General features: G+C 47.2%; 1 protein-coding gene across 1 annotated transcript in view; it reads left to right on the top strand.

Moving 5' to 3' along the window:
* The window catches only part of OTOA (otoancorin), a gene marked incomplete at both ends in the record, with an annotated part of 60,139 nt that overhangs the window by 18,096 nt on the left and 24,038 nt on the right, over window positions 1-18,005 (top strand). Inside the window, 9 exons of the mRNA XM_082645369.1 lie at window positions 2,507-2,630; window positions 4,723-4,938; window positions 6,562-6,729; window positions 7,702-7,842; window positions 10,730-10,788; window positions 10,964-11,081; window positions 13,302-13,375; window positions 15,471-15,606; window positions 16,610-16,800. Of these exons, the coding sequence (XP_082501495.1) occupies window positions 2,507-2,630; window positions 4,723-4,938; window positions 6,562-6,729; window positions 7,702-7,842; window positions 10,730-10,788; window positions 10,964-11,081; window positions 13,302-13,375; window positions 15,471-15,606; window positions 16,610-16,800 (1,227 nt within the window). The remainder of the gene's footprint in view (window positions 1-2,506; window positions 2,631-4,722; window positions 4,939-6,561; window positions 6,730-7,701; window positions 7,843-10,729; window positions 10,789-10,963; window positions 11,082-13,301; window positions 13,376-15,470; window positions 15,607-16,609; window positions 16,801-18,005) is intronic.

Below are 18,005 nucleotides of genomic sequence, written 5' to 3'. Positions count from 1 at the left end.
GGCGTTGGGCCCTTGGAGCTGTTTCCCAAGATGCCATCTAAGCATCAGCTTCCTCTGAGCAGCAAAAGACCCGGGGAGGAAAGGGAGGTGGCTGGTCCATGTCTTTGGATAGTTCCTTGTCTTTGTGCATGTGAGGGAGGTGTTTCCCCAAAGAGACCCCTTTCAAGAGGTTGTGAAGTGGGGAAGAAAACAAATGCTTTTTAAGCATCTCCTATGTGCCAGACATTTTATACAACCTTATCAAGCGCTAACATTCCAGCTCTGGGCACGAAAATGGAACATTTTAAATAGTACTCCATCCATTCCAAGGTAAATGTGTAATTTCCAAGAGGTTGGGTTGAGTATTGGAAATAGCTCATGGGTCCCCATATTTGTGAACCCCTTGTTATCCAGACCCTCAGGTGGGGAGCCCTGGGATGAGATCAGCTCTAGAATTTAGTGATTGTAACATGATCCCCCAGAACCATTTCCAGCAGGGGAGGACCAGGAGCTGCACACCTGGTGACCCCAGAAATGGTTTGAATGTTGGGGGTTGTGTGCAGTGGGAAGGGGTGACGGGCACTGTTCACCCATCTTCTCTCCATCTCCCAGGGCCTTACTGTCACAGTGCTTCCTCTGACATTACCACATGACCTTACATTTTTCAAAGCACTTGCAGAGAATGTTCTCATATGAAACTCTTACACCTTCTTGCCCTATCCTTAGTAATTTTCACCATCAGCATGGCTCTCATTCTTTTTTATAGTTACACCAAAAATAGCTTAACGATTAAGAATATGGGACCTGGAACCAGACTTCCTGGGTTTAATCCTGGCTCTGCCACTTACAAGTTGTGTGATCTTGGCCATGTTACTGCACCTCTCTGTGCCTCCATTTTCCCATCTGTAAAATGGGAGCTACTAAGCTGCCTACCTCATTAAGACCCTTGTAAAGATTAAGAACATCTGCACAATATGGGGATATATGTATATGTATAGCTGATTCACTTTGTTACACAGCAGAAACTAACACACCATTGTAAAGCAATTTTACGCCAATAAAGATGTTAAAAAAAAGAGAACATCTGCAAATAGTAAGTGGTCAAGAAATATTAGTTATCCTTAACATGGTTATTAATATTCAGTCTTCACTTCTTCTGAGTCCTCTTTTTTCATCAGACACACTTTCAGATCCTTTCCTTGGTCTGGTTGCTTTCCGGTGGACATGTCTGAGAGTGTCAGTGTCTGATCATGATCGACCAGGTGGTCCAGCCATGCTAAGTTAAATAGATTTCATACTAATGCTAAGAGCATCCACTGATGAAGTGCTTAGTTCCCACCAGGAAGTATGCTAATTAGTTGGTATGCCTTTTCTCATTTAACTCTCACAGTATTCCTCATTCCTTCATTCATCATATTTAAGGAAACCTCCCCATTAAAAGCTTAGAGAGGCAGGGCTACCCTGTACAGTAGTACAGAGTATGCACTGCACAACCATGTGCTGCAGGCTTTCAGAGAAGTTAAGCAACCTGCTACAGGTCAGATGTCTCGTAGAGCTGGGCTTCAAGCTCCAGTTGGCCTGAAGCTATGTTCTTAACCACTAGATGCAGTGCTCCCCGTGAGACCAGGAGTCAAGTCCCATCTCTGCTCCTACGTTGTTCTGCCTCTTGTGTTTTTTTGTTTTTGTTTTTGTTTTTTTTTTTGCGGTACGTGGGCCTCTCACTCCTGTGGCCTCTCCCGTTGTGGAGCACAGGCTCCAGACGCTCAGGCTCAGCGGCCATGGCTCACGGGCCCAGCTGCTCCGCGGCATGTGGGATCTTCCCGGACTGGGGCACAAACCCATGTCCCCTGCATCGGCAGGCGGACTCTCAACCACTGCGCCACCAGGGAAGCCCCTTGTGTTTTTTTTTAAAGATTAAATTATTTTATTCAATTCAATAGACTTTTTTCATTAAGAAGTTTATTTATTTATTAAAAAAAGTTTTTTTTAACATCTTTATTGGAGCATAATTGCTTTACAGTGGTGTGTTTCTGCTTTATAACAAAGTGCCTCTTGTGTTTTTTCCCTTTTGAAGTCACCATCATCTGGTGATGTTGGTTATAAAGCACCCTGGAAATAAACCTCTGCCTCAGAGAATCCCTCAGGGTGGACAAACCCCTTATCTCTGAGTGGAAAGTTGGGGGTTTTCTGTGGCTAATTGAGCACATGCTTTCCTTGTGCCCCTTATTGCCTCAGGAGGAGAGATGGCAGAGCTGGATGGATCTAGATTTAAGGCCCGGCACCACTACTTGCCTTGGGCAAGTCACTTGATCTCTTTGAGTCTCAGTTGACCCTTCTGTGAAATGGGGCTAATGAGAGCACCTACCCTGCAGGGCTGTGATGAGATAATCCAGGTAAAGGGCTCAGCACAGTACCTGGTACGCGGCAGCTGCTGTGATCGTGACCTCTCGGTTCTAACTGGGGTGGGGCTGCGGCTGCGGCCCGCAGCTCTGCGCCCTCCACCAGCATCCCTTGTCCTCTCACACAGGCTGGGGCTGCTGGTTTGTTTCTACGATGACCTGGAGCTGCTGGACGCCGCTGTGGCCCAAGTCCTCCTTCACCAGATGATCAAGTGCAGCCACCTGAGGGGCTTCCAGGCTGGTGTTCAGAAGGTGCAGGAGGGCTACAGGGCCCTGGAGCCTCAGCATCAGTTTCACTAGCCAGAGAAATGGGAAGAACAGTCTTGCCTGGCCTCTGAGAGAAAACATGTAGGGTTTATCAAGATCTAGGTCCAGACTCGCAGGTGGCATCTCAAACACTGGGATGAGCTTAAAATGGGAAGAGACAACAAAAAACGGTAGGAAAAGCTTGAATAGATCAAAATTCAATCAGAGCGGCCACTTCAAATGTAAATGTGCGTAAGGTTGTTTGGGGATCTTAAACGCAGATTTAAGGTCTGGGTGGGGCCTGAGACTCTGCATTTCTAACAAGCTTCCAGGCGATGCTGAAGCTGCTGGGCTGGTGACCATGAGTGGCGTAGCGGGGAGATACCGCAGTGGTTCTCAAACCTGGTTCTATGTTAGTGGCACGCCCCTCCCCCAGGCTGTACCCCCGAGAGATTCTTGTGTCATTGGTCTGGGCTGTGGCCTCAGATGCAGCCAGGGTGGAGAGCACTGGAATGGAATGTATTTGCTGAGTTCCTAGACCAAGGTTTTGGACCAACAGGCACATGGGGACGGTCTCATTTCCCTCCTCACTCCACCTCTCTCTCCTTTCTTCCCTTAAAGTCTTAATTCTGCCCGGCTTCTCTCACTTCTTTTTGTCTTTCTCATTGTTTTAATTGAAAAGATGACATGAGAGCAGTATTCAAGAAGATTTGATAACATCATCAATAATTCCACAGCAGTTTCTCACACATCACAAAACCCTCGGTCCCATTTGGCATTTTACATAGTAGGCATTGTCTTGGTCAGTGCATATTTTTGTTTTCCAGGAAGAGCATCCTTCCCAAGCAAGCTTGAGCAAAAATAAGAAAATAAATGTATTTTAAGGTCACAGGGGTAGCTGTGACCAAGAAGAAAGTCAGATACAATGAGATATGAGAGAACCCTTTGGATCATCTAGGTCAGTACTCAAACCTGAGGATGCATCAGAATCACCTGGAGGGCTTGTTAAGAACAGCTTGAAAACATACCCACATCCAGAGCCTCTGATTCAGGAGGTCTGGGGCGGAGCCTGAGAACTGCATTTCTAACAACTTCCCAGGTGATGCTGATACTACTGGTCAAGGACCACACTTTGAGAACCACTGCTTTAGGCCTTTTGCAGATGTGGGAGCCGAGCTTTAGGGAAGGGGAGCTGCTGAATTTGGAGAAAGCCAGGAACCGTGACAGCTGTTTCTTTCACTTTACTCTGCTGCCCCCAAGTGGCCATCTAGAACACTTGCGTACATTCGTCTGACATGAAGATATGGTTCAGGCAAGTTCAGGTGTTAAAACGTGAACCGTTCTCATTTTTTTGGTACAGAGGTCACGTTGCCATAGATGAGTTTATCACCTTCTGTACCGGAAGCAGTTGGGAAACACATTTGACTATAACTAGACAGGCATGTTACAAAAAATAATGAAGGCGATCACAGAAATATGAAAACCTGTAACACATAATTTTAAATGAAAAATATAGAGCAGAAAATTGCACTTGTGTTCATGTTACAACTATGTAAAGACTACATGCCACAGCTTATTTATAAAGGCATAAGAAGTTTTGGAAACATATACACCCAGTTGCTAATCATAGTAATTTTTTTTGAGGTAAGATTTTCAGGAGACTTTCACTTTCTTGTTAGTGTTGAGAATTATTTTTACATAGATTATATATTATTATGAACCCCCCCAGCTATTTCATGACAGAAAAGCAACCATAGAGACAGGATATAGAGTTTTCAAGGTCATAAAGATAAAATAGTTGCTACGGGAGTGTGGCTGAGTTACGGGTGAAGTGAACAAACTTTCCTTCTGCCATGCTTTAAGGTTGATTTAATAACAAATTAATATTTAAATGAAGCATAAAGTGAATTTGTGGCATGCGAAAGTCGAGGCCAGAGGAGGTGGTGTTCTCAGTGGGGCAACTCACGGTCTGGGCTTAGCAGTAGTGCCTCTCCTTTTGACAGAGCAGGGTGGGTCGAGGTTGCATCCCAGGGTGTAGTCAGAAGGAACCACCATCCTGCTTGCTATCGACCCTCATCCCAGCTTGCTCCTCTTCTAGCTCAAAGCCGACCTCCTGGAAATTGCCACAGAGAACCAGACCCTCAATGAGAACCTGGGCTCTTTGTCGGATGCAGTCGTGGGCTTGACTCACAATCAGCTGGAATCCCTCTGCCCTGAGGCTGTGCACGGTGCCATCTCGACCCTCAACCAGGTCTCGGGCTGGGCCAAGAGCCAGGTCATCATCTTGTCTGCCAAATACCTGGCCCATGAGAAGGTCAGTTGGAGCTTGAACTCTATTTTAATGCCCTGAGACCCAAGGGCCAGTTATACACACACAACAGGGGCAGCCAATCAGTAAGAAGATGGTGCCAAGGGGGACTACCTGGGTTCGAATCCTTGGTCTGCCACTGATTAGCTGTGTGACACTGGAGAATTGGCTTAACTTCTCTTGGCCTCAGTGTCCCAATTTGTAAGATGGGGATACAATAGCACCTGTTCCATAGGCTTATGTGAGTCAGCATACAGGAAGAGACTAGAACAACACATGACCTAGAGTATGAGCTCAATGAGTGTTAGCTATCTCTAAGTTAATCATTTAAGCTTCCCAACAACATCTGAGGTCAGTAGTGTTATAACTTCCATTCTCCAGGTCATTCACACGAGGCACAGAGTGTAAAAGGGAATTGCCAAGGCCACATGAAAGGGACAGAGCTGGGACTGAACCCAGGGTATCTGGCTTCACATCCTGCTTGCTTCACTCCCATGCTAACTACTTCCATCATGGCACCATGACCAATGCCCACCCATTCTTACTTTCTGACTCAAGACCAAGAATAGACTATTCATCTTGTCCCTTCAGGACTTCTGGTGACTTTCGTTTGAAGGCTTTGCAGACCTTCTGTTTTGACTGGGGCCACATGGGTCCACTCTGTGAATTTGATTTTAGAGAGTTGAGGGAGATTTGTCTTGTTCCTCACAGCCCTGGACCAAGAGGCTTGTCTCATTCCTGTGTCCAACTCTTCCTCCAGAGGGGTGAAGTGACTTTTGCTAAGAAGCCAAGAGCTCAAAAGGTCTTGGCTTCTTTGGGGACAGTAAGAGACTGTCCATTCTACAGGGAATAACTACAGGAAACCACTCAACGGTTTTTTGCAGAACCAAGGAATGTCTCTGATTATATTACATCTAGCGTCTTCACTCCAAAGGAGTGGGGGGAAAACCAAGCGTGATTCCTGTTAGAGTGGCCAGCTATAGTGGTATTTGTCATAAAATATCAGACTCATGTCCTGAAACACTTCTTTACTTCAACTCAAAGCTTCCACATGAAGGTAGATGAGCGTGGGGCTTTGCCGTGTCAGATGCCCGCTGGTGACACACTGAGGCCAATACTGAGGCCAGTGGGCTTTCTCAAGGTCCCATGAGAGGGGGTGGGCTGGGTAAACTAAGAGTCCCACGACCTACCCGAAGGTTCTTGCCCACTGTTGCCAACACGGGCCCAGTATCGCCTGATGTTCAGATTTTTTTTTTAATAAAGCAGAAGCTTTAATATGGATTTTTACAAGATTCCTCCAATACTTAAATCTTGTCAGCTAGTTCAGATTACACACAGAAAAGCCCATTGCCTGGTCAGCTGTGGCACATGGATGGCACATTGCTAGTTGTGCTGTGGCCTCAGGTGGCATAGTAATTCCCCCAGTGGTACAGTTACTGGTGTCTTGTGTTCTGATACTTAACTCTCTTTCCTGACGGAAGGAAGGAGGATCTGGGAGGGCAGCTTGTGTCTTGGTCACGGTGGTGCCCCAGCACCCATCTGGATACTTGGCCTGCTGTAGGGCCTAGTAAACGTCCGAGTGGTGGAGGCCCGGAGCTGGGCCTCATCCTCCCTGGCCGGTGCCCCCAGGTGCTGTCCTTCTACAACGTCAGCCAGATGGGCGTGCTGCTGGCTGGGGTGGGCACCCAGGCCTTCCACGCCATGGACCGCAGGGACCTCGTGCAGCTCCTGAGAAGCGCCATCTCCCTGCACGTGTCCGACTTGTCACCTGCCCAGCAGCACGGTGTCTTGAGCAAGGTAAGAGGAAATGTCTGGTCCGCAGCCCCGGGGCTCACCGAGCGTGTGGTTTTGGGGCTTTGTGAGTGGGCTGTGTCTTTAGGTGGGGTTGTTCTGAACCTGGAGAATGCCTTCTCCTGATGCCCACCTTCTCTCCTTTCCAGAAGGAGCCTCTGGGGGTTGTGCCTTATTCTCTCCAGACCCTGGTGCTCTCCCCAGCCAGTCGAATCTGGAAGACTTTTCTTCAATTAGATTGCTTGCTGTAATAATGTTTTAGGAGTTTGGTTTTGTTTTTTGTTTTTTTTTTTGCGGTACGCGGGCCTCTCACTGTTGTGGCCTCTCCCGTTGTGGGGCACAGGCTGTGGACGCGCAGGCTCAGCGGCCATGGCTCACGGGCCCAGCCGCTCCGCGGCATGTGGGATCTTCCTGGACTGGGGCACGAAACTGTGTCCCCTGCATCGGCAGGCAGACTCTCAACCACTGCGCCACCAGGGAAGCCCAGGAGTTTGGTTTTCAAATGTGAAAATGAATCCTGAATCCCCTTACTGCTTCTGAACGCCCCTCCTTTCATGCTCTGAAGCCATGTCCATATTCCTCTTTCTCACTTGCAGTGGGTCTTCTGGGCATCCTATTCTATCAGACCTGCCAGGTCCTACTGTACAATCTGTTAAGAAACCAACCCAAAGGGTTCAGCCTAATTTTAACCAACACCTTGCAGATAGCTGTCACGCCTATGGTTAAATTAAAGAGTGTGGGTTTTGGAATAAGACAGACTTGGGCTTAAATCTTGTATCAACTTTCAGCCTTACTCGTTAAGCCTCGGTTTTCTTACCTGTAAAATGAGGATAAGGATCATCTCTACCTCCTTGGGTTGCTGAGCAGACCTGATGGATTTTATTGCCAGTGAAGCACTAGACAGAGTGCCTGGCCCTCACCCAATGCTCCATGTACCTTCTGCAAGGTCGTTATTATGTTTCTTCTCACTTTTGACAGGTGATGGAAGCAGGAGATACCGCCTCGGGCATTGTGGAAATACAAGGGGCTTTCTTTAAGGAAGTGTCTCTCTTTGATTTATGGAGGGAACCTGGATTCAACTCCACAGTCCTGAAAGAGAAGGAGCTCCGGCGGAGTCAGGTATGACTGTGACTCCCAGAGGTGGTGCCTGGGTTTCTGACTGTCTTGTGGGAAAGGTCTGTTCTAAGGTTAATTTGGTAAAAGAAACTTATTTCTTGTGATTAAACTCAGGAGATAGAATAGTGTAGTGTTAAGTTAGATGAGACCCGAGTGTGAATTCCGGGGCTGCTGTTTATTAACTTTGGGGTCACGCGGCCTCAGTTTTCTCATGTGCAAAACGGGGATCATTTCTCATGAGAACCATGCTGGGCAGTGCACTGTACGTAAGAGCAGTTGTCACGGGAGCCTCCTGGGGAGGGTTGTACTGTGGAGGCCGACTTGCGGCCTCGGAACTTCCCCTGACTTGCTTTTCATTCCCTCACTTGTCAGTGTTTGTGGAGCCCCTGCCCCCCAGGTGCCAGGTGCTGTGCGTGGTGCTGGGGACACAGAAGCAAACAAAACAGAGGGAAATCCCTGCCCTCAGGGGGCTTCCATCCTAGCGAGGGAGACTGCGGAAGGTCAGCAATTCAACGTGTGCCCTGTTAGGTGATAGGTGATGCTGATCAGCAATAAGGAGGAAGTAAACCGGGGGAGGGCCAGGCCTTTTAGGGGGTGGGGAGTGAGCTGTTTAGACAGGTGACCTCGCTGAGCTCAGAGAGGTTGTGGAGTGGCCGCCGTGAGGACTGCCTTCTACCCTGGGCAAGAAAGGGAGCTGAGGGGCGTCTAAGAAGGGACAGGATGTGACTTTGGTTTTCGAAGAATCACTCTGGCTGCTGCTTGGGGACTGAGTTGAGGAGAGCAGGGAGGAAACAAAGGCTACTTTGGGCTTAAATCTCATGTATCGACTTTCAGCCTTACTCGTTAAGCTTCGGTTTTCTTACCTGTAAAATGGGGATGAGGATCATCTCCACCTCCTTGGGTTGCTGAGCAGACCTGATGGATTTTATTGCCAGTGAAGCACTAGACAGAGTGCCTGCGTACAGTGGCCTGGACCAGGTGTTGGCAATGCAGGTGGTGACCAATGGTCAGATTCTGGATACAGTTTGAAAGTTAACAGTGACAGAACTGGCTGTCAGATTGGATGCGGGTGTGACAGAGGGGAGGCATCAGGCCTTATGTGCCCATGATCTGTTGCTGGTTACCCACCAGCTCCAGGTTCAGTGGGGTAGCAATTATTTTATTATTTACTCCCATGGTTCCCAAGGCTCTTGCTTAGGGTTGTTCACAAAGTTAGATTCAGCTGGTGGCTGGGCCTGGCGTCTCATTCATGTGTCTGACATCTGGGCTGGGGAGACTCAGACAGCTGGGGGTGTCTCTGTCTGTTTGGGTGTGGTCTATCCATCGTAGTGGGTTGAACGGTACCCTGCAAAAGTTGTGTCCACCCAAAACCTGTGGGTGGAAATGTGACCTTATTTGGAAAAAAGGGTCTTTGAAGATTTCATTAAGGTCTCAAGATGAGATCCTCCTTGATTATCTGAATGGGCCCTACATCCAACGACAAGTGTCCTTATAAGAGTGGAAAACGCAGACAGCAGAAGAGGAGGCAGACTTGAAACACACAGAGGAGAAGGCCACGTGAAGACGGAGTCAGAGACTGGAGGTGTGCAGCCACAAGCCAAGCAGAAGCCACCAGAAGCTGAAAGAGGTGGGGGAAGATTCTCCCCAAGAGCCTTCAGAAGAAACCTAGTCTGCCAACACTTTGATTTTGGATCTCTGGCCTCCAGAGAATAAATTTCTATTGTTTTAGGCCACCAGGTTTGTGGTAATTTGTTATGGCCTTTCTAGGTGTCAAATACTGTCCAGAATGGTGGCATAGGGCAGCTGGCTTTATAGGGGTGGTTCAGGGCTCCCAAGGTGTGTGTCCCGAGAGAGAGCTGGGAGAAGCTGTCATCTTGGGCGACCTTGGAAGTCAAATAGCATCACTTCTGCTGCGCTCTGTCTGTTGAGGCTGTTGCAAAGCCCCCCACCATGCCACCCACCTCCAGCTACAAGGAGACTCCATCTCTTGATGGGGGAGTGGCTCTGGAAGCTTCTAGAAGAGCATATTAGGCAGAAAATATGCGATCACTTCGGAAAATATGTCCTGCCACATATGCTTTCAAGATATTTTTGTCTCAGCAACTGAGATGATGGAGGTGCCATTTCCTGAGATGGCGGAGATGATGGGGGAACCCTGGAACTTGATCCTGTGCCTGAGGAAATCTCTGGGGCCACACACAGAGTGCCTGGAATTTACCTCCCCTGCTGCTCCTTTCTCCTGGGCTCAGCTGTCATGTCACCGATGCATCCGCCTAATGCCAGCTCATAATTTATTCTGTTTAGGGAATTATGTTCAAAGTTTCAGAGTCTATAAAATAGATGAATATCGTATTTGATCGTATATGCACGTTAGGTGTTCTGTAAAATTACGTTCCTTGAAACAAATGACCCCCCTGCCTACTAGGCCTTGTTCTCTTGGGGGCCCACCTGGGAGGGCTTGAGGGGAGCGCTGTTGTGAGCAGGACTTACTTTACTGATGGAACTTTCTAGCCCATCCTGGTCTATTCATCCATCCGTTTTGTTTCCTGGGATGCCGTGTGTTCAGAAACAGGAGGTGGGCATGAAAATAGGGGCTCTAGGGGGTCCTCAACTGGGCAGCAGCTTCTTAGAGCATAGGAAGTAAACTTCCAGGCTCGCTGCCCTGGCTTTGCTCCTCATTCACCTCCTGTAGCACTGGGTCACCTGGGGTGTGAGAGCATGGACTCTGCAATTACCTGACACCAGCTCAAGTCCCAGCTCTGCCACTTAGCAATTGTGTGGTTCTGGGTAAGTAACAATGCCTCCATTTTCCCATCTGTAAAATGGGAGCATAGGACTCGTCACGGTAGGTGAGTGCTCCATACCTGTGGCAATCATTCTCTTCCCTCAGGCCTTGTTCCTGTTTGAGCTTCTGTCAAAGACAACCAGGAGGCCCGAGGAGCTCTTGAGGTAAGCCTGGGGCTGACGAGCCCTCTGGAGTCTCCCTCCCGCGGAGCCTATTTCCCAGGAGGGAGAGTTGGACAGTCCTGTCTACAGCTGGTGTCAGATCAGATCTGCCTTTGCTTGCTCCTTCTTTCCTCTACCCTACTCCCCTTTTCTCCTGGGTCTCTGTTTTGTTCTGTAGCGCAGGGCAGCTGGTCAAAGGTGTGATGTGCTCCCACATTGAGGCCATGAGCGTGGACTCCTTTCTGGCTCATTTCCAGTATTTTGAGAACAACTTCTCTCTGCTTTCACCGTATCAGGTACCCTCGAAGCACTTCCTTGTTTCTAATTCTCTCTCCCTACCCAGTCGCTGGGTGGATTAACTGTGGTGTCTTAAGATACTTGTGCCAGGATCATACTGATGCAAGTGATGATATGGGGCCAAATACTGAGCCAAGTTTTCTCCAATTTCTTTTTTAAAAGCTCCACATACCTATGTCTCTACAGCCAGAGTTTCAGTAGATTGGCTATTCTATACCCAGATTTGAACCCCAAAATTCAGTTGGAAGGGATACCATTCTGCATGTTCACAATTATGCTTTCCTGGGCCTGCAGGTCATACCCTCATCTAACTTGCATACCCTTTCCAGAGGTAGCCTAGAATGGAAATAGTCCTCTAGGAGAATTTAATTTTTCATTTAAAACTTCATTTTCCAAATAGTTAAGGAGACTCTTTAACCCTTTGGGGAAACCAGAGGCAGTGACTGACTTTCACTGTATCTAAGCAAGTAAAAGCGGGCCTTGGGGGCAGCTTTGGACTTGGAGTGCAGACGGTCAGCTGTACAGAGTCTGAGAGGGTGAGCAGGTGGCCTGGTGCATTTCAGATCTGAATGAAAAGTTTCCAGACAATGACTTTTCTTCCTGAGAGCCAGGAAGGGAAAAGCCGGGTGTATAATCCTTTGAGATCATTAGAGGAACATGCAAATTTTTAATAAAGCCTGTCATTCCCTCAGATTGTTCATTCTGTCAGTGGTTCTCAAACTCGAGCTTGCATCAGCATTGCCTGGAAGGCTTGTCCACTGGGTATAACGTTTCAGTTTTGGTGGATGAATAAGTTGTGGAGATGTGCTGTACAACACAACACCTGCAGTTAACAATATGGTATCTGCATTTCACAATTCGCCAAGAGGGTTGCTCTCAAGTTATGTGCTCTGTCCACAAAAACCAAAACAAAGGGACAGGAGGACCCGTTGGGAGCTGTTGGCCATGCCTATTACCTTGATTGTGGTGGTGGTATCATGGATGTTTGCATATGCCCAACTCATCAAAGTGTATGCATTAAATATGTGCAGTTCTTTGTATATTGATTATACCTCAATAAAACTGTTAAAAAAACAGAGATTGCAGATCCCCACTTGCAGAGTTTCCCTGGGGTTTCTGGGGTGAAGCCTGATACTTTTCATTTCTAATGGTTCCCTGGTGAGAACCACTGAACTATATTAAAAGCCTTGCCCAGGTAGGGTGGGAAGCAGGTTATTTCTGAAACCTGGACCTTGGCGTGGCTGTCTCCTTCCACTCATCAAACTGATGCAATGGATGGAGTTCAGGCCAGCTTTGAGGAAGACCTACATGTTCAAACAGGAAGAGTTGTCCCAATAAAGCTCCTTACCTGATTTTGCCCAGTCCTCAGAACCTTCAAATACCAGTTAATTAGAAAATTTGCCTTTATTGTTTATTTTTTTGCTGAAAGCACATTATTATAAAACAAAACAATAGAGAGAAAGTAAAGTTTCTCCTAGAGCATGGTTTTCAACAGGGGACCATTTGGCCATATCTGGAGACACCTTTGGTTGTCACACTTGGGGGAGATGCTACTGGCACCTAGCAAGTAGAGGCCAGGGATGCTACTTAACATCCCATAATGCAGAGGACTGCTCCTGCAATGCAGAGTTATCCTGTCCAAAATGTCAGTAGTGCTGAGGCAGAGAATCCCTGCTCCAGAAATAACTACAGAGAAAGTTTGCTATTAACTTGGAGAATTTTTCATATATATAGAATATATCTACATGTAATTTAAGACACACAAATGAGCTCATAACACACACAATGTTCTGTTTAAATGTATATAACACGCACGTGCGTGTGCGTGCACACATCCACACACACCCACACACACCCACACATAAATCTACTGTATGGAAACAAAGTAGTTGTATAGTATTCCATTGTATGGCTATACCATAATTTACTTAACTAGTCCCCTACTGATGTATATTAAGGTTACATCTCATTTGCTTGCAGTTATAAATAAAACTGTGGTGAGAATTCTCAGACTTAAATTTTTGTGTGCATCTTATTATTGCCTCAGTTTCCTCATCCATAAATTGGGTGCAGTAGTGTTACCTACACTGTAGGGTGTTCTGTTTAATAAGTGAACGTATGTAAAGCACTTAGAACAGTGCCTGACACACCGAAAGCACAATCTGTGTTTGCCCTTGTTATTATTGGACTAAATTCCTGGAACTGCTTTAATCTTTTAGATTAATTGTTTGGCGTGGAAATATTGGGAAGTTTCCAGGTCCTCTATGCCACCCTTCCTCTTGGCTACACTCCCGTAAGTGAACATCTGTCTCCCTTTCTGGCTCAGTAAGATTGGCAGGTGTCACCAAAGCCAAAGTGATTCTCTCTCCCTGGGTGTTGGTGAGCCTCACGTTGATATTTTAGACAGACTCTCCTGCTTTTTCTTTTTTTTTTTTCCTCCAGGCGGTTACAAAGCACCGAGCATAGCACAGGGAGATCAGCTCGGTCCTGCTTTTTCTTGTTATTTAAAAACCAAAGCCAAAGCAACCCGAGCCTGAATGAGTGAGTGCCAGTGAAGCAGGTCACATCTGGGCTGGCCTCACAGCTGTGTCCAGGCTCCAGGGGAATCAGGGCTGATGGGAGCAGTGGGGATTTCTCCTGGTATATGTGGGTGTTCAGGCATGGGGGGCAGCCCTGCTTTTTAAATATGGTCTGGACACTGTTTCTCTCTTTTTCTCTTTATTTCCCTCTCCCTTCTCTTGCTGCCATTGTCTTCATTGAATTAAAAATATTTATTGAGTGCTTACTACATACTAAGCTGTCAGAGATACGTAAATTTTCCCCTTAAAAGAGCTTGCAATCTCATGGAGGAAAAACAGACAAGCATGAAGCCAATTGTAATATCAAGTTGATATTTGGTTGAAAGTGACAGAACCTTGACTCAAACTGGCTTAGGCAATAAAAGGTAATTTTGGATTCAGGAAAGTCCAGGGATGGACTTCAGGCATGGCTGGATCCAGGGGCTCAAATGAGAAGGGCAGAAAGGTCAGGGAGGGCTTGTGTGACGCCTTGGGGTGTTTTACTTGTATTCTGGGAGAGATCATCACCACTGTCCATATAGAGGATGGAGTGCAGGTGGCCTGGCTGGAAGGAGAGAGACAGTGGAAGCTTATTTCTGTAAACTTGACCTTGGCATGGCTGTCTTCTTCCACACATCCATGTCTCAGCTCAAATAGTACTGCCTTCAGAGGGGCTCTCCTGGCTGTTCCCATATCATTCTCCATTACAGAGCCATTTAATTTTCTTCCTTACATTCATCACTAGCTGAAATGATCTGTTTTATTAACTGGTTTCTGTGTTTCTTCCCCCTACAGCATCCCAAGGGTAGGGACCTTCCCCTCATGTCTTGTTCATGGTGGTAGCTGGTGCCCAGCACAGTGGTTAGCATGCAGCAGATGCTCTGTATATGTCTGCCGAATGAATGAATGAAGAAGTAAATAAGATGGTGATACTAGTACTGGAGAGACGAGAACAGATTTGAGTAATATTAAGATGCTAGCAAGGACAGATTTGGGGACTAAGGGACAAAGGAGTCTGGGATGGCAGAGAGGAGGCAGAACATGTTTGGGGGAGGAGGTTGAATTTGCTTTGGGAACAGTCAGATGGCCATGATGCCACATGGGTCCGGAGCAGTCTTTCTCAACTTTTATTTCATTATTGCCTCCCAAAGGAGAAAAACTTAATTTCTCCCTAATGAGAGAAATTACAAGGAGTAAGATTTTGTTGAGTAGGGTTGAGCTTTGGCGGATCACAAATCATTGTAATAAGTAAGATTCCCTGCCCCCATCCCTCCCTCTCCCTGAACCAGTTTCTCCCCACGGGGGTGATATCGCTCCTGTTGAGAATATACGGTCAAGAGCTTGGAGGAGAGTTCTGGACTGGGATTGACAGAACTGGGAGTCGTTTCTCGTACTTTCTCCACTCTCTCCGTCTCGTCTTTTCCCCTCCACTTTCTGTTTTATTCCCTCTTCTCTTTGTCTCTTTCTTCTTCTACCTTTTCATTTCCTTTCTCCTCATCTCCCCTCAACCAGTCCACCAGCCGACCTCTGTTTATGGAGATCCTGTTCTCTGATCAGTGCTGCTGGGTCATGGAAGAAGAGCATGATGGGAAGCTTGTTTCCCACCTGTAGGAGAAGAGCATTACGCAAAGTTTGTTTCCCACCCACAAGTTAGGAAAATGATGGGTGGGAGGCTTGCTACCTGCCCAAAGGAGACAGAACATCTCTGGGGAGAACCAGCATTTAAGGAACACCCCTGTGATAAGCTCTTGGGCATACAGACCCTGGTTTCAGGGGCAAATACAGAGCAGCCACTGTTTTCCTTCCCTCATTCTCTCCATCTCTCTCCAGGGCTCGCTACTTGGCTTCTGTCCCAGCCTCCCAGTGTGTGCCCTTTCTGATCAGCCTGGGGAAGAGTCAGTTGGACTCCTTGGTTTTAGATTCCCACAAAAAGAATTCAGTCCTCAAGAAAGTACAGCAGTGCCTGGTAAGGAAACTCTTCCTGGGTGACACTTTCACTGGTGTCCCTTCCCCTCCAGGTGTCTGTGACCATCCTGGGGAGCCCTCAGGGGATCTGGCTGGGCTCTCAAGTCTGATGTAATGACCAGAAGTCTGACTTGTGGGTCTTAAAGCTGGCTCTGAAACCACTGGGTGGAACACTCTTGGCTACTGGTTCTGGGGACTGCCATTCTGGGGCCTGAATGTTGGGAAGCCGCTCTGGAGGCCTGGAAGGAGCACAGTACACAGAGTTTGGGTTCTAGACACACCTCTGCCACTGCTTGGTTAGGTGGCTTTGGACAGGTCACTTCCCCTTCCTGAGCCTCGGTCTCCTCATCTGTAAGATGGGTGCTATAGCACTTTATTCAGGGAGTATTGAGGACATGAAATAGGTAATATATTGTTTAATGCAAAGGCCCAAAGGGCAGAGGTGACAGTTTCTTGATCTTGAAAAAGTGCATGATATTAGTACTTACCTCCTTTTTTTTTTTTTTTTAGTACTTACCTCTTAAGGTTACTTTGAAGATGAATGGATTAAGGCATGGAAACACTTAGAACAGTGCCTGGCACATAGTAAGCACTCGATAAATGTTAGCTATTTTTGTCATTTTGAGAAAGAGCTCTGGAGGCTTTCAAGGGCTGTACAAACTTTGAAGTGCTGTTTTTATTATTGCAGTACTATCATTATAATGGTTACTGAACTCTGAGGTATCCTCAGAGCAATCACAGTGATGCTGACCACAGCCTCACTGAGTGAATGCTCACGACGTATAAGTCTCCCACCCACACCTGCCCCCCGTGGGGTCCTCCAGACTTCTGAGGCCAGCACCCCTGGGGTAAAATAAGGCCCCGTGCCTTCTCTACAAGTCCATGGCAGGGTAGGCGATTCAGATCCTGGAACCTTTACAAGGTTTGGGGTCAGGAAGTGTTTTACAGGATCACGATTTTGAGCCCCACTGGACCTTTTCACCAGCTCTGCTTGTTGGTTTCAGAATGACTCCGTTGCTGATGAGTACATCGTGGACATCCTGGGAAACTTGCTCTGTCACTTGCCAGCGGCCGTCATCCACCGTGGAGTGTCCCCCAGGGCCTGGGCCACTGCCCTGCACAGCCTCAGAGACTGCCTGGACCTCAGCCCCCAGCAGAAGGTGGCGGTGAGGCTCAGGCTCTTGGAAGAGCACGGGTGAGGAGGGCCCGGGCTCGGCTCCAGGGCTGGGGTAGGGGTGCTGGCGAAGGGGCACCCAGCCCTGGCTCTCCTGCCTCAGAGCAGAGTCTCTAACTTAGGACGAGGTTAGACACTTAGATTTATTCTGGAAACATGACCTTTTTTCTTTTGGCCTCAGATTCCCTGTAAAGTGAGAATGATAGCTGTTCTACAGGCCTCATACGGTTGTTACCGATACATCTTGGCTTGTGGAAAGGGAAAGAGTTTCAAAAAGATGGCACTTTACAAATGCATGGGGGTGTTATTATTATTTTTGTTGTGAAACAACACCACCAATAATAATAATGCAAATAATCGAGGCACTGTCAGCTCTGGGTGAGTGAGAAGCCCCTGGGGGTAAACAGAGCTGTTCTTTCCCATGCAGAGTTTTCTGAAGTTAGGTCAGACATTTGAGTAGGGCCTAGATATCGGTCAACGGTTAGACAACAGATGTTTTTGGAGTAATTACTGTGTCCCAGACACTTACTATTATATAGAGTTTAAGAGCTGGGACTTGGGAGCTTGACTCCTTGGGTTAAATTTTTCTACCGTCTACTGTCTGTGTGATCTGGGAAAAGATACTCAGTCTTTTGCACTTTATTTTTGCATCTGTAGGATGGGGACAGTGAGAGTCCCCATAGGGCTGTTGTGATGATTAGCTGAGTTAATGCATTAAGTGTTAAAGCACTTACAACAGTGCCTGGCATGTAGTACTGAGTATGCGACGACAGCATTATGACTAGGAATGAAGATACAGTGGTTATTATTAAGCGTGGCTCCTGCCCTCATGGAACTTACAGTCTATTGGGATAATATCATTAATCAAAGAGTTAAGGGGAGGCTTTTTGGCCAGGGGTGGTTTGCCTTGGTCCTAGGAGAAGAGTTATCATTGCTAATTGGGCAGACCTCCTTTAGAGATATCCTAGTGTGAGGGACTTCCCTGTAGACATTTGAGGTCTCCATAAGAACAACAGTGGATCCTGGGTCAGTGCTGTTATTATTCCGCCAGGCTCGAGAGGAAATTTCTTCTTGCTATAGGAGGAGACCATTATGGTAATTTAAAAGGAGCAAATATATCTTTACTGTTCTATTGAGAAAAGGGAGGAAGGAAACACTCTGATGCAAATGACAGAAATTCAGTAGCTCAATTCACACTAAAACATGGGAGTTTACTGAGTTTAGAA

The sequence above is a fragment of the Mesoplodon mirus genome (assembly GCF_964341445.2).
Source record: "Mesoplodon mirus genome assembly, chromosome: 15".
Taxonomy (NCBI): domain Eukaryota; kingdom Metazoa; phylum Chordata; class Mammalia; order Artiodactyla; family Ziphiidae; genus Mesoplodon; species Mesoplodon mirus.
Note: the sequence above shows the minus strand (reverse complement) of the source record. Positions and strands in the feature narration are given on the sequence as shown.